Here is a 15,000-nt window from a genome sequence, read left to right as displayed (position 1 = left end):
CAAACCCAACAAAAAGATTATTATTATTATTATTATTGTTGAAACACGTCAAAGATCATTGACTGGTGGAGGGTTTTCATGCCAATAAAGCAGTAACATATAATATATATATATATATATAATAGACTGCATCATGTTTTTCTTTGTGTCTTTCTCCGTTGCCCAGACAACCTGTTGATTGATTACCAGTTCACCTTCAGCCTGCTTCAGGAAGACGACCGCTACTACACCGCCATCAACTTCATGGCTACACCTGAACAGGTAACGCACAACCTCAAACACACACACACACACACACACACACACACACACACACACACACACACACACACACACACACACACACACACAGTAGACTAGAATTCTTGACTTTTATCAGACCTACTTCTCCCTCTCATCGCCTAAAGGTGTGTTCAGATACAGCTCAGAAGTAGAGGCAGCATTGCAGGCAGAATCAATGCAGCGATGCCAAAACAGGCCCATGGATTCAGATTTTGCCGCAGGTGACACGAGAAGTGAAGATGAGTCGGTTAAAAGTTAAAAAAAAAAAAAAAAGGCTTTAACAAAGAATTCTCTTGCTCTTTGTGAGTGTAAACAAAGTGTAAAAGATCAGCAGACCTGGAGGAGAGTAAGTAAAACCAGTGAATGCATCTTAAACCTCCGTCGTTTTACTCTCGCTGCGCTGTTCCACTTCCACCTGCTTCAGATCAGCATCAGCATCAGTGTCGCTTTGTTTTTCTCTCAGTAACTCCACCTTGCATGTGCTTCTTTCTTCTTTTTGCGCAGGCCAACAAAAACCTCGACATGTCCATCAACGCCTCCAACAACTTCAACCTCAACATCACCTGGTCCTTAAGCTCAACAGGTAGAGATCGACTTCATATATTTATACTTGTCTCTAAGGTATTTTGTCCTGTTTGCATCATCAGTGAAGAGGTTAAGTTCCCAGCAGGGACCAGTGTACACCCACACTGGCTCTCTCTTTATTCCAGCTGGTTAGACATCTCCTCACGACTGCGTTTGTTTGACACTAAAATATTCATCACAGATTAATCCGCAGATTATTTCTTTGATTAAATGATCAACTGTTTAGAGAAATGTAAAAAAAAAAAAAAAAAACATGTTTTCCACGGCGCAACGTTACATCTTTAAGTGTTTTTGCTAAACTCACAGCCCAAAACGATATGCAGTTTATCATCACATCAGTCAAAGAAAAGTAGCAGATCATCACTGCTATATTTAGACATATTACATTTAAAATTCTGTCAAAGGTAAGTTAGTAAGGAACATATAATAATGTAGCTAAAAACAGTTAAAAGCAATCTTTTATTTAAAGGTCCCATATTTTCTTCTTCTTCTGTCTTTTATTTTGAAGTGTTGATCCATGAGAAGATATATTTGTGGTTCATCTCAGTGTAGTTTCACATCTCCTCTCTCAGGCTTCTCTCTGCAGCTCTAGTAACAACAGGTCGGTGAGCCAATCAGAAGAGAGGAGGCTCTGAGCCTCTCTTCTGATTGGCTGACTGTTTTCTGAGTGATCCAGTACAAATACAGCAGATTTCAGGTAAAAACACTCAGAGAAACCAAAATCCTGCAAAGGTTTGGATGGTGGGTCCAGGTGGGCGGGGCTTGGTGACTGCTTTGTTGTGACATCACAAAGTTCCAGAAGTCCTGACGGCTGGTTTTAAGGCTCAGTTTCTGAATACAGGCTGTGTGCATTTCTCTGTGGACTGAGGCTTTGATACTTTCACAGTATTAATATAGAAGCTAGAGCTGATCTATAATCACACTACACATGGACAGAGACCTTTACACTGGATGGGACCTTTATAAAAAATGTAAAAAAAGCCATCAGTCTTTATAATAGGACATTTCTTTGACGTTTCAGTAGTGTCTAATTAAATAGAAAGTGAGCTTTAATATAAAATGTAATTTGATGTGAAGTTAGATTCAGTGGTTGATTGTTTAGTCAGTCTCTAAAGCTGTGTCATTAGCTTCCTGTGTGTGAAGATATCTCACAGTCAGGATCCTTTTTGGTGGCCGAGCTGTGTCCTTAAGTAAAATGGTCAGATCCACTTCTTGTTTCGCCTCCTGGGGATTCCCCCTCCTGACAAAACACATCATAGGCTGTTTTGAATTTTGGCATTAGGGCATTTTTTTTTTTTTTTTTATACATTTTCCCTCCTGATTTCAATTAAGATAAAAGCACTCTGCCTTCACACTCGCGGTGTCTTGGGGCCCAGAGCCTCCTCAGTTTGGGACTGTGGGCCTTCAGCGTGTGCGATTGTGTGCAGTCTATTACAGCGTGTTTAATGGCCCTGATAAAGCAGGAGGTGGAAATATTTTATTCACAGTGTCGGGAAAAACTCGGCCGTGAACACAGAACTCCTGATAATGCTCTGAAGGATACTGAAATCAGAGCACTTCAGCGCCGAGAGAAGAATTACTGCGAGGTGTCATGAAAACACTTTTGCCTCTGAATGTTAATTTGCCTCCTTGAGATTGACTTTTTATTTTTGAAATCTAGACTTTTTCCTCTTGAAACTGCTCACTTCATACCTCCTGTGTAAAAAATCTTTACGGAGACGTTCACACTGAAAGAAAACAGCTCGGAGGATGAGTCACCGCTCGCCTCTCATTGTGCTGCTCTCTCGTGGCTGCTGGGTTTTCAGTTTCCTTCCTAAAGGGCGACTTATTCCTCTCCGGCTTTTTGTTTGACATCCTAACGCATCTTAAATGTCGCTTTTACTTTCAGTCGAGTGTCGGTAATTATGCCTCATGTTGGATATTACAGAGTGAAGGGGGGGAGGCCATGTGGAGAAAGTTTTTATCAGTGTGTGATAAATGATGATGAACATGATTATCGCGCCCCGACAGAATTCGATATGTGTATGTAACTCACTGGGGAATAACCTTAAAGAGAAAACATGTTTGTGGCTAAAGGTCGGCCGCTGACATCGGCCCAAAAGTGGCCTGATTCAACAAAGCAGGGGAGGTGGGCGGACAGCGGCTTATCACCGTTTGTCCCGTAACGCTCATGAGAGCTGACACACACTGAGCTGCACAGACATGAAACAGTCGTCTGTGAAGTTTCTTTCTTTTCTAAAACACTTTTTTCCACTTTGTTTCATTCTGCTCTCCGACAGCCGGCACCATCTCGGGCGAAGAGATGCCCATCATAGCGAGGACCAACATCAAGGAGCATCGAGACTCTCTCTCCTGCGAGAAGTTCAACTTCAGGCTTCACCACAACATCACCTTCTACGTCTACGTGTCCAACTTCACCTGGCCGATCAAGATCCAGGTAAGAGGCTCAGGGTGGATAAGCGCTGATATGTGAACGGGAGAAACGACCTTTAACGAGTCTGAACCTGAGAAAAAGGAAGGTTTGTTGTGTTGCGTTTTCAGTCTTTCACAACAACGTTTGACCTGTTTGAGAGACAAGTTGACGGTTTGGATGAAGAGTCACTTCAGAAAGGTCGACTGGAGATAAACCGGTGTCGGCTGAAGGCAGGAGGCGGCGAGTTTAGTCTCTTAATAGTTCGAGTTTTATCATAAAAGAAGCTCATGAAGTCGTTTATTAGCGAGAGCTGGAGGGTTACATGGATCGATAGAGCTTTGACTCTGTCCGCCCGAGTTGAGAGGAAACCTGTTTTCGTCCTTCATTTCTTCTGTTACTTCAAAAGAGGCGTTAGAGTCGAGTCAACAAGGTGATCAATTTGAGAGGGGCTAAAGTATCACAGGAGTAACGAGCATTCAGAACCTCATTAACTACATCAGAACAATGTTGGGGGTGTGGTTAAAACCGAGTCTGATAATGTGATAAATGCAGATTGTCAGCGTCCACGTGAATATTAAAATCAAATCTCTATAATTCATTCATCTGTACGAACGACTCGACTTGACGAAATCTCTGAGAATTCAGGTAGAAATAAAATTTCCCAGGGTCAGTAAAGTTTATTATCTTCACTGTGACACTTGTTTTACTCACAAAATCACCTTGTTGCACGGTGCACAGGTTAAAAACTGCTTTTTATCGCGTGAACAAGATGAGCAGTTTGTCTTTTTATTGATGCAAGTTTCAAGGTTCGAAGAGATTCTGGTGTTAAAATGATGGAAGTTTAATACGAGCGTCTCATTAAAAGTCTGAAATGTTGTAGAAACCAACAAAGGGGAGTTACAGCCGTGAGGTTGAATCTCCTGCAGGAGTAAAGTCAGTGAAGGCGTTTGGAGGAACGAACGGTTCTGCATCATCATCATCATCATCATCATCATCGCCGTCGTCGTCTCCGGTTTGTCTCTGTGCAAAACATATCGCCCTGACAAGACGTTGAGCATAAACTATTCTGAAAAATGTTTGGCAAATCTGCTATCACATTTAATGATCTGTGAGTTTTCCAATGTCTCTCCATCAATTATGCAGCACCGGATTAAATCTCCAGGCGGCAGCCACACACACTAAATATTCAAGCTGCAGCCTTATGATCCGTTAAATTGAAGTAGACTTTTAGCGGTGATATTTTAAGATGACTGTCGTGCGGGATGTGTGTGGTGGGGGGGGGGGTGCGCTGATGAATGGAGTCAAGAAGTGACATAATGGAGGGATTAGGGGAGAGTGAAGACGGGCTGGCTGGTTAACCGATGTTGGGACTGCCGTCGAAGTCAAAACGGCCGGTGTTGAGAAAATGGAGACTGACTAATTGACAGATTGGAGGGAGAAAGACGTAAAGCAGAGGACGGGTGCGAGTGATAAATGGAGGGATGGACAGAAGGATGATGAGTGGGGAGGACGACAGTAGCTGCTGCGTTACAAAGCGTTCAGGTAAAAGTTAAAGGAAAGTTAAAAAATAATCTGAAATCATCTTTCACTGTGAAGTTTGGTGAAAACTGAAAACATTAACTTCACCATGGAAATGTTGGGCGCTTTTATTTTTCTTATTTGGAATCTATTTGGAAACATAATTTAGCGTTTGTCGCCAAGTGTCCTGCACCTCGTTTTACGGGTCATTTGTCCATCGATCGCCGCCCTCATAAGCATTTCCCATTAATGCTGCATTATCAGAGCGGCGTATATATATATATCTGCTGGTTGAAAGGCGATATGATAATTACCACGATGAGGCCGTGTCAGACGTGCCCGTGCGTAACATGAGAAGCACTCGCCGGTGTTCGGTCTTGTGACCTTGGTGATTTCCGACGCCAGAACGCAGGTCGAGGATGAGAAATTGTCCTGAGGATTGGTAATGACCCGGCCTGATGCATTTTGATCTAATAGACCTGTGAACACACACACACACACACACACACACACACACACACACACGTAGAGAGGAAGAGACCGAGCGCCGCACGTCTCCAATGATTGTCAGGAAATGTGGATTGGTTGGTTTTTGATTTCAGTGATTTTGATGGCTCCCTGACATTTCCCCGATCAATAAAAAACAAAACAAAATGGCTGACAGTTCTGTGATGAAATCTGCTGTAAATATTCATGGTCCTTCATGGTCGACCCCTGACGATTCCCTCAAGTGTCTCCATAAACCTGTAACTGAGCTTTCCTCGGGATAAAATGTCTCCTGTGCCAGTTCTTCTGATCACATTCACACCTCCGACGGGACAAACCTCCATTTATTTTAATGACCCTGTGACCTTTCCTCATTCCTTCTTCTCCTCACAAGGTCGACGGCTGACTTCACGACAGAGTTGAAACATGTTGTAAATGACAAACCGTGAAGCGGAGACTTGAGCGTATCAGCGGTTTCCGTGAGAAACACTTTCACCTGATGCTGCTGCTGGACGCTGAACATCAGAGATCATCTTCTCTCTCACATGATCTCACTGATCTGACCCTTTAGCCGCGGATGTGTGAAAGTCTGGCAGCCTGTGTTAGCACCAGATTTCAAGTTATTGTTCATGGCAGTGAAGCGTGAACACACACACACACGGATACACAGAGTGGTTGTCGAGTGCTGCTGTAATACACAGGGACTCCTTTGCTCTACATTACACTGTGCGACATGATTTGTGGAGCCATTATCTTATTATTTATTTTTTGGATATTTACTTGCTGTGTTTTATTATAACAGGTGTGATGTGTGTTTATATTTGCTGAGGTGAAGATCCAGTAGAAACCAGCTGCTGTTTTAGAATATTAACATGTCCAACTAAACGCCTGTGAGTAACTGTAGGACATTTATTTATTTGTGGTTTATGTCTTAAACAAACACTTTGGTTTCATCTATTTTTTATCACTTTAAATGGTGTTGTACAGTTTCCTCTCAAACAACAAGGTGGGATTTGCTTTACATTCGCATCATAGCACGTTTTAAATGTCACTTCATATTAATTTCTGGCACAAGAAAGACGGACAAAGATGAATATAGTCAACCGAACCCGACCTGACACCCTGTGTGCAGACAGGCCGTCGTGTCCTAACCTGCAGTATGTCCTCACTCAGCGGGTTAAAGTCCTCACACAGGTAGAAACTCCTGAACAACCACACATACAGTGTATGCACACACACATCCTAGCGTGACCTGTGAGTGTTTCCCCCCCCCCCCCCCCCCCCCCCCCCCCCCCCCCCCCAGCGGCGTGCTGACGTCAGCCCCCGGGGACCGGAGGGCTGGTTGTAAGGCGGAGCGAGGTGTTGGGATCGGTCGCTCTGCTGGAATAGATTTTGATCGGTTCTGTCACGCTGACCTTGCACCTTCGTCCTCGCTCTTCCTCGTGACACCACGCTAACAGGAACCTGGTTTAAATGTCTGTGTGTGTGTGTGTGTGTGTGTGTGTGTGCGTGCGTGTGTGCGTGTGTGCATGAGTTACAGCATCACATCACAGACGTTATTCAGGATCCTGTCAGCTCTTTATTTCAGAAATGATGGGCTATAAAAACAAATCTATGTCCCTGTTTCAGAATAAAAGCTCCTTCATACTCCCACTTTAACTTCACAGGAAATAGTAAAGATCAATTGCACATAAATGCCTCATTTGAAAGTTGTATTTGTTTAGACTTCGCCGTTTACGCCCAGAAGTGGTTTCCCTTATGGAAGTCTATAAATTCAATAGGAAACATATGGAATAAAAAACAGTTAGAATATCAAAAATAAGTGCGAGAAACAAATATAGATCATCGCTGTAATTTGTTCCATTTGACATCATTTTTTCCACAAACCAGGACTGGCCCGGATTCGTTTCTAATCAAGAAGTCATGTTTTATTGATTGAGCCCCACAAACATTATGGGAACATGACCCAGTTTCTCTCTTCATCTTTGTTTTTGAAAGAGCTAACTGTTAATTTAGCCAGAAGTTGTATAACTCCAGACCGTAACCGTTTCTGATTTCAACGTCCTTGTTTATAATTTAGCAGAGAATTTTATCTAAACCAGAAAGAACAGTAATAACTTGAGGATCGACGGCCCCCTTTGTCTGCACTCTTAATGTTTCGGAGACACTTGATTAAAATTGACAGCAGGAAACAAAACAGACTTTTCTGTACGAGGAACTACTTTTCTTTTCTTTTCACCCGCAGCTCCTCGTTTGTAGTTTTGCTTTTGCCGATCGACACGCAGTCGTTCTCGAGTCCGTTTCCGTCTGTCCTCATCTCATCTCCCTCTCCACGCCCCTCCATGCATCACAGCGTGCAGGCCAGCTGATTAAAAGCCCCCTGTCAGAGGTGAGCAGCCATTTTGTTGCAGACGAACTCGGGGCCCCGGCGTGATTGGTCGGTTGATTTGATTTGCCGCTCAGCGCTCAGTCACTTATTTATCCTCTGCGCCTGCCATCATTAAATAGGATGCCTCTCCTAATCAGATATCTGGCACACACACACACACACACACACACACACACACACACACACACACACACACATAAACACCCTCTCTGATCACATCAGTGACAAAGTGTGCTTTATTGGATTAAACCAGCAGTTGAAATGGTTAACACACACACACACACACACACACACACACACACACACACACACACACACACACACACACACACACACACACACACACACACACACAGAGGAGGGAGGAGGAGGAGGAGCAGGGTCTATCTCATGCATCTCATTGAGGCGGTGTCATGTTCCATAGGCTGAAAGAGAAGAAGAGAGGCTGAGTGCTGCTCATTTAACCGGACAGACAGACAGGAAGTCATCAGGCAGAATTAGGCTGGTGATGTGGGAATAAGTGCAGGGTGTGTGTCCGAGCCGGGTCACACCAACATCTATATAACTGAGAAATTTGGGGTTTCAGTGAAATTAATGGATTTGCAAATCAGTGTTGAGCTTTTGCTTTGTGCTCAACTTCGGTGAACTTTGACACGTATATATTTGAGGGGATGGAGAGATTTATTTTACACTCCTCTGCTCCATGAGTATAAGTTATGATCTGCAGTCAGTCATAAAAAATATTCAGTTGCTTGATGCTATTTAGTGTTTGTTTGGTGTTTTGTCCATTCAGGGCTACTGTAGATACGCGGTGCTAATGGAGCTAATGAAGATCTCTCTAAATTCTACACATTGGTCCTCTAACGTCCAGTTAGCATTAGCATGTTGCCAGTTAGCTTGTAAATGAATTCTGCTGTGCTGGTGGAAGAATATTTATATTATTTCATACATACATATTTTTTATTCTCAATGAAATAATAATTATTCTCTGATATGTGAAATTAAGTTCAGCCTTGTCTTGTAAATTGTGAAACGTAAAATCCCATCAAAAATATTGAGATTATTTAGAATATTTAGATGGATTTGAATAAAGGAAATGTTAAAATGCTGAGTTGCGGGGGAGTCGCTCTGACTGTTGTGGGATCACGTCGGCGTGTTGTGTTTTCACTGCAGTTTGTTACCGGTGTTTGAGCTGCAGATTGATGCAGAAGTGGGTCTTAAGCACCTGTTAAAAGGAGCTACATCTGTGTGCTCTCCTAACAAGTGCACACACATATGGCAGAGCTGCACTCATTTGCATACCATGTAGGTGGAGGCGGCACTTGGCAACTGCCTCACTTTGGTCATTAGGTCCTCATGAATATGCAGATGCTGAGGAAGAGTGCGCTGTAAACACATTTCAGTCCCTGGAAGATGCACAAATACATTTTGTTAACATGCTCGTGTAAATATGTGAGTTCCAAACATTATTAGTGATTAGTAAGATCCCAAATGTCACACAAAAAGTCATCGTATAAAAGAGAACTGTAGAATTAGACGGAAGGGAGGGAAAACACAAAAACCCCCCAAAGACAAAATAAGCTTCATGAAAAATACTAATCAACAGATCTTATAGAAAAACACCAGCCTTTTGTTTCAGTAGCTCAACCTGCATCAGTTATAATCAATTCTTCTGAAGATAGATAGATAGATAGATAGATAGATAGATAGATAGATAGATAGATAGATAGATAGATAGAAACTTTATTTATCCCCTAAATGTTGAACTTAAATATTTGGATACTCTTCAGTCTTTGTATTAATTAATTATAATTATTGATTTCAGGAAATTAAAGACTGTAATACTAGTAATTGGCAGGATTAAATTTATACAGTACCAGTCAAAAGTTTGGAAACACTTTCCTAGAGGGAATGGGAAAGTTGGTTTGTCACGTTTTCCCTCCTTCCACCTACAACAAAGTTTTTACAGTAAGTCCTCTCGTAGCTGATGAATCCTGTTTCAAACTGTCGCTGCTGCGTCCTTTAACCACGACGACGATCGCTGTTTAACCTTAAACCACATGTTTATAACTGACTGTAGCCCAAAACCGCCATCTTTTCCTAAATCAGATCCTCCCAGTCCTCCCCCCTTTTTCTTTTCATTGCACTCACTTCTCTTTCCCTCTCTTCCTTTTTCGCCCTTTTTGTTTATTGATTAGCCACAACACTTCCTTTCATTCCGTGTTTTAACAAGCGGACATAAAAGGACATAAAAGGCGGCCCCGCTGCTGTCACAGCTCCTGGCCGGGTCCCCAGAGGGCCACCACCGGCCCCTCAGTAATGACTAGTCTGTGGAACCGGGGTCCTTGGAGTCCTCTTTACATCATTCCTTTTCCTCTCCTCTTTCTACCTCTGTCTCCTCCCTCGGTCCCTCTCTCTTACTCTCACACTCCTTCCTGTCGTAATTGGACTTCTAGCTCCAAGATTAAAAAAAGAATATCCTGCGCGTCAGTTTGACCCCCTGATCTCACAACAATTACGGCCCGGAGAAAAATAATACTGCTGTTGTTTTTGTGTTTGTGCCGTAATGTTTGCGCGGGTTGTTTCGGTGTTTATTTCTCTGTGCGTTACACAATTCCCATCTGTAGTAATTCCTTTTTTATAGCTGCCTTTATGTATGGGAACGTAGCTCCGTGTCAGCGGCTGCAGTCATCGCACTGTGTTGCAGGAGCTCCGGTCTCCGCATTAAACACTTGGCTTATTAACATTAGCCACATGTACATGTCTAACGTTACAGTCATTTAAATCTTAGAGGCGAGTTTACGTTTCAGTCGTGTCCACTGAGTTCAGACTGTGTAACTCTGAGCAGTTCTGCTCTGTATCCATCTGGGACCTGTTTCCCAAAAGCTTCTGGAGGCTGAGATGATTGTAAAGTCTCACAAACCTTCTTAAATTCCAAGAGGAGAAAACTTTATTAGACACGAGCGCGGGTTAACAAGTGTTTCCTGTTCTTAGGAGACTGAGGCTTTCAGCTCTGACGTCCTCATCACCGTCGCGACTTTCCGGGACGTTGATCATTTCTGGCTTCTTTACAGGTTTAATTCTGCCGTCAGGACGTCAGGAGACATAATGACTCATTGTTACTCATCACATGTGACGTGAGCTGACAGGAAGTCGCACGTGTCAAAACTGAACTAAAACGATTGCACTGCGAACTGACTCTGACCCTCTCCGTTTTAAAATGATGTGATAGATTTAACTGTTTAGTCATTTTAATCTTATTTATTTTTTGCCTGCAGAAAACCTGGAGCTGGGTGAAATGCCATTAATAAATAACAATAACTTGTGTTTACTCCTCTTATTGCAATTTTAATGATTTATTTATTTTTGTTGTTTGTTGTTATTCAGCAGCGTTTAGTGGATGACCACTTTAACATAAGTGAATTATTTAACATATTGTCGTACGTGGATCTGAATTCCTCTGAAACTTCTTCTACCACTGAAAGCAACATTTCCATCCTGCAAAACTTTTTCTCTCAAACAGAATTTAGTTTTTTTTTTTGACAAAACAAATAAAAAAAATTGTAGCGTTAGAAAATTAGCATAGAATGAATTTCTTATCATTTATTAGTGACACAGTGTCAGTAGGAGCTGAACATTACACCAGCAGAGCAGGTTTCTCAGGACTATCAGGGGACGTGTGTGTGTGTGTGTGTGTGTGTGTGTGTGTGTGTGTGTGTGTGTGTGTGTGTGTGTGTGTGTGTGTGTGTGTGTGTGTGTGTGTGTGGGTGGCTCTGCAGTGGTGTGGCTCAGGAGGGGAGGAAGGGCGTGGCCTAAACAGCTTATTGATTATCGTCGTCTTTAACGACTGCAGTTGTTGTAAATTGAAATGATGGCTGTTGGCTGGAGTTGGCGTGGGACTGGAAAGTGTGTGTGTGTGTGTGTGTGTGTGTGTGACTTTACTACATCAAGTATAATGTTCACAGTTTGTTTTGTTTTGTTTTGTTTTGTCATGGATAGTTGCATTAATTTTTGAGCATAATGTATGTTTATTGTTTATCAGTTTATTTGCAGTTTATGTATTTTCTTCTTCGATGTGTGTGTGTGTGTGTGTGTGTGTGTGTGTGTCTACATCCATAATAACTGTTCATATTGTCAGGGGGTAATGATGTAAATTGCTGCCTTGGAAGCCTGAATGCAAAGCCAGGCTCTTTTCTCCCTGATGCCTGTATTAATGTTGCGTCCCTCTGGACCACAATCAGCTTTTCTGCAGGTTTTTCACCGTCAGGCCATTTTACCTGCCACACAAATGCCGGTAAACCTCTTAAAGCCTATTCTGCCCCATTTCTTTCTCTCCTCCCCTCCCAGCTAGTCTCAGAGGATTCAGCGGAGACAAAGACGCAGCCTTTCCTGCTATTAGTGCCATTTAAAGGTATCCCCATGTCGAACACGCTTGAAATGTACTGCCGTCGGATCTGTTGTGACGTTTTACTGGCCCTCTGAGCTGCAGCGCTGCTCGGGGGTTTTACTGATTTTAAAAAAAGGATCTTTGGCCGTCCACCTGTCACGGGGATCAGGTGATGTCACGTGCTAATTTGCTCAGCAGTGGCCTCAACTGTACCACCTTCGCATTGTCTTAAAGTTTCTGAACGGAAAGAGCAAAGACTTTGAGGGCTTTTTTAAAAGCCAATTAAAAGTGAAATAGAAAGACTTCTCACCTCTCAGCGTAAAATGAAAATGAGTAAAGTGCAGGTCTGTCTGACAGGGTTGATTTCTTATGAAGCAGCTCACTGAAAAATGTCTGAAGACGTCTAAAGTTAAACTGCAGCCTTATTAACAACTTACGCTCCACAGAGAAAAACTTGACGTTGAAACAACAAAAACGTTTCAAAAGTGATGTTTCACTCGAACGCAGCGATGCTGTCGACCTGAACGTCATCCGGTGTCGGCTTCTGTTCTAACGCGCTGCAGATTTAAACTCAAGGCGGTCATGTTTTTCATTATTAAAATAATGTACAAAACTATTTATTATAAGTTGTGTTATTTGTGTTAATCGACATTAACAGTAAACGCTCGTTGTAAACTGGCAGAAACCCTGCACATTAAAAAACCACCTGTGTTTCTGCTTGATGACAAGCTTGAGGTGCAACGTCACATCGTTATATCGTCTCAACACGTCGCTGCGTTTGCTGAAACGAAGCGTGTGACGTTAGCAGGGTTGACTGAACATCGAGTTCTGAGTCTGTGAATGAAGCTGGATTCTCTCCTCATCCACTTTACGCAGCTTTATTCTGACGCAGGAGACTGAGCTTCGGTCACATCGTGTCCCTGTGGTGAGGACGTTTTTCTAAACCTAAAATCTAACCCTGAACTAAAACCACGCCACGTCGTTACACCTCTGTAATCCCAGAGGTGGCAGATCAGGAAACACCTACACAAGTTGTTTCTGCTCACATGGGTTGATCTGGGGAAATAGTCTCTTATTTTATTGTGAAGGTGCCGACAAACAGTCCGTCAACAGTTCACTAACTGGAGCTTTGTTCCTTTTCTTTGTTATATTGCAACACGACCTTAAGGCTGTTTTATTTTAAATTATTTGACTAATTATTTTCTCATTTCCTTCAGGGCAACACACACCTAACAGGGTATGGCTCTTGTCACAAACAACTGCACACTTGCTTAAGCCTGAGCTCCGGCCGCGTCGCCTCGGGTCGACGCTTGTCGTCTCATCTCCGTGAGCCAGTGTCGCGCTGCAGCGTTGAAACGCGTCACAGCTTCTGTCTGCGCTGTGGCATCAAATGACGTGATGCGGGTTAATGTGTGTCGCACTCAAAGTTAACAACTGATGCAACCTGCAACCGACCGGTAGGAGTTGCTAAAAGCAGTGACGGTAAACTGCGGTGAGAGTTTAGCCCTCGCTGCATCTTCACCTGTGAACCCGGTTGTCTTGGGTCGTGTCCTAGTGTGTTACCTGTCTCGGTGCGAACGTCTTCCTCCAACTGTAGGAAACACGACATGGGGGGAGCTGGTGAGCCCATCCCCGCAGAAACTCTGCCTCGTGTCGTTCCTACAGGGCAGAGAAGTGAATGGAAAATCAATTATGTCTGTGATAAATAATCCTCTTAACATGAGGGAGTTTAAACATGGACTACAATGGCTTTTCAGGAGTTTTTCCATAGCTGAAAGCCAAAACTTTGCTCTGAAGCAGCAGGGTGCATCTCACATTCTGTGACACACACACACACACACACTGACACACACACACACACACACACACACACACACACGGCCGCTGTTGAAGACAGATTATGGAGTTGTATTTTGAAGCATGTTGAGATATATTTAACACTTAACAACATATCGTGCCCTTTAATTAAAGGTCCATATTTTACACTTTTCCTGCGTTTTCTTTGAAGCATTGATCCATGAGAAGATGTATTTGTGAATATTTATATATTTGTTTGTGTATATGTATATATATATATATATATATTTATATATATATATATATATACACACACACACTGAACATGCAGAAATGTTGGATGTATATGAGTCCAATAGATCTGCAGCTGGTCAGTTACTGATGCCCTTTAGGTGTTTAGCACACAGATAGTTGTAAGTTATTCGTCCATGTTTTGAGAGATCAGCGTGGGAGTTCTGCATCGCAACCCACTTAATTATTTATTTAACCTTTTTATATTTTATACATTTTACCTTTTTATTTAACTTCAGGCCGTTGGAGTCGACGCGCCTCAGATCTGTGGGCTCTGAACAGCACGGGGGCCACACACTGCGCCGCCGTCCCGGCACAGAAAAACCCGATGATGGATGGTGCAGTCAGTGGATTTCAGTGTTGCTGTAGCATCCGGCCGCTCTGGTGGAGTTCAATTGAACAAAGTGCTGCAGAGTACCGGAGAGCACAAAAGGCCAGAAGCCTTTTCCTCGCAGGCTAATCTCATAATAACCTACAAACCGCGGCGGTGGCTCGCATTGTATTCCTAGTGTTTGCGTGTCAGAGAAGGTGATAGAGAACATGTGAGAATATATTTGGCAGAAAATAAAATTGTTGGCCTTATGTAAGAGGTCTGAACATTGGCCCTAGGTAAGAAAGATGTTCATCCACAGTTATTGCATCAGTTCCACATGCTGCTCTATAACACAGGTTGGGGGTGGGGGGTGGGGGGGCAAGTTACGTAAGAGCTTGTTGAAATTTTGCAGAATGTATAGTCAAGAGTGTTTTTGTTGCTTTCTGCAAAATAAAAAATGTTCTGCAGATGTAAAATATAGTCGATTCATAATCAGTTTAAGATGTGTAACTGTTAATTTCAGCCACCTCCGGCCTGAT

The 15,000-nt window shown here is 42.8% G+C and overlaps 1 protein-coding gene across 4 annotated transcripts in view; it reads left to right on the top strand.

Annotated features, from left to right (window-relative positions):
• atrnl1a (attractin-like 1a) overlaps positions 1-15,000 on the top strand; it is a 219,055-nt gene that overhangs the window by 111,752 nt on the left and 92,303 nt on the right. For all 4 annotated transcript variants that reach the window (XM_056394524.1, XM_056394523.1, XM_056394522.1 and 1 more), the window contains 3 exons: positions 167-261; positions 787-865; positions 3,147-3,304. In XM_056394524.1, coding sequence (XP_056250499.1) covers positions 167-261; positions 787-865; positions 3,147-3,304 — 332 coding nt within the window. The remainder of the gene's footprint in view (positions 1-166; positions 262-786; positions 866-3,146; positions 3,305-15,000) is intronic.

The sequence above is a fragment of the Seriola aureovittata genome, chromosome 14 (genome assembly GCF_021018895.1).
Source record: "Seriola aureovittata isolate HTS-2021-v1 ecotype China chromosome 14, ASM2101889v1, whole genome shotgun sequence".
NCBI classification, from domain to species: Eukaryota; Metazoa; Chordata; class Actinopteri; order Carangiformes; family Carangidae; genus Seriola; species Seriola aureovittata.
Note: the sequence above shows the minus strand (reverse complement) of the source record. Positions and strands in the feature narration are given on the sequence as shown.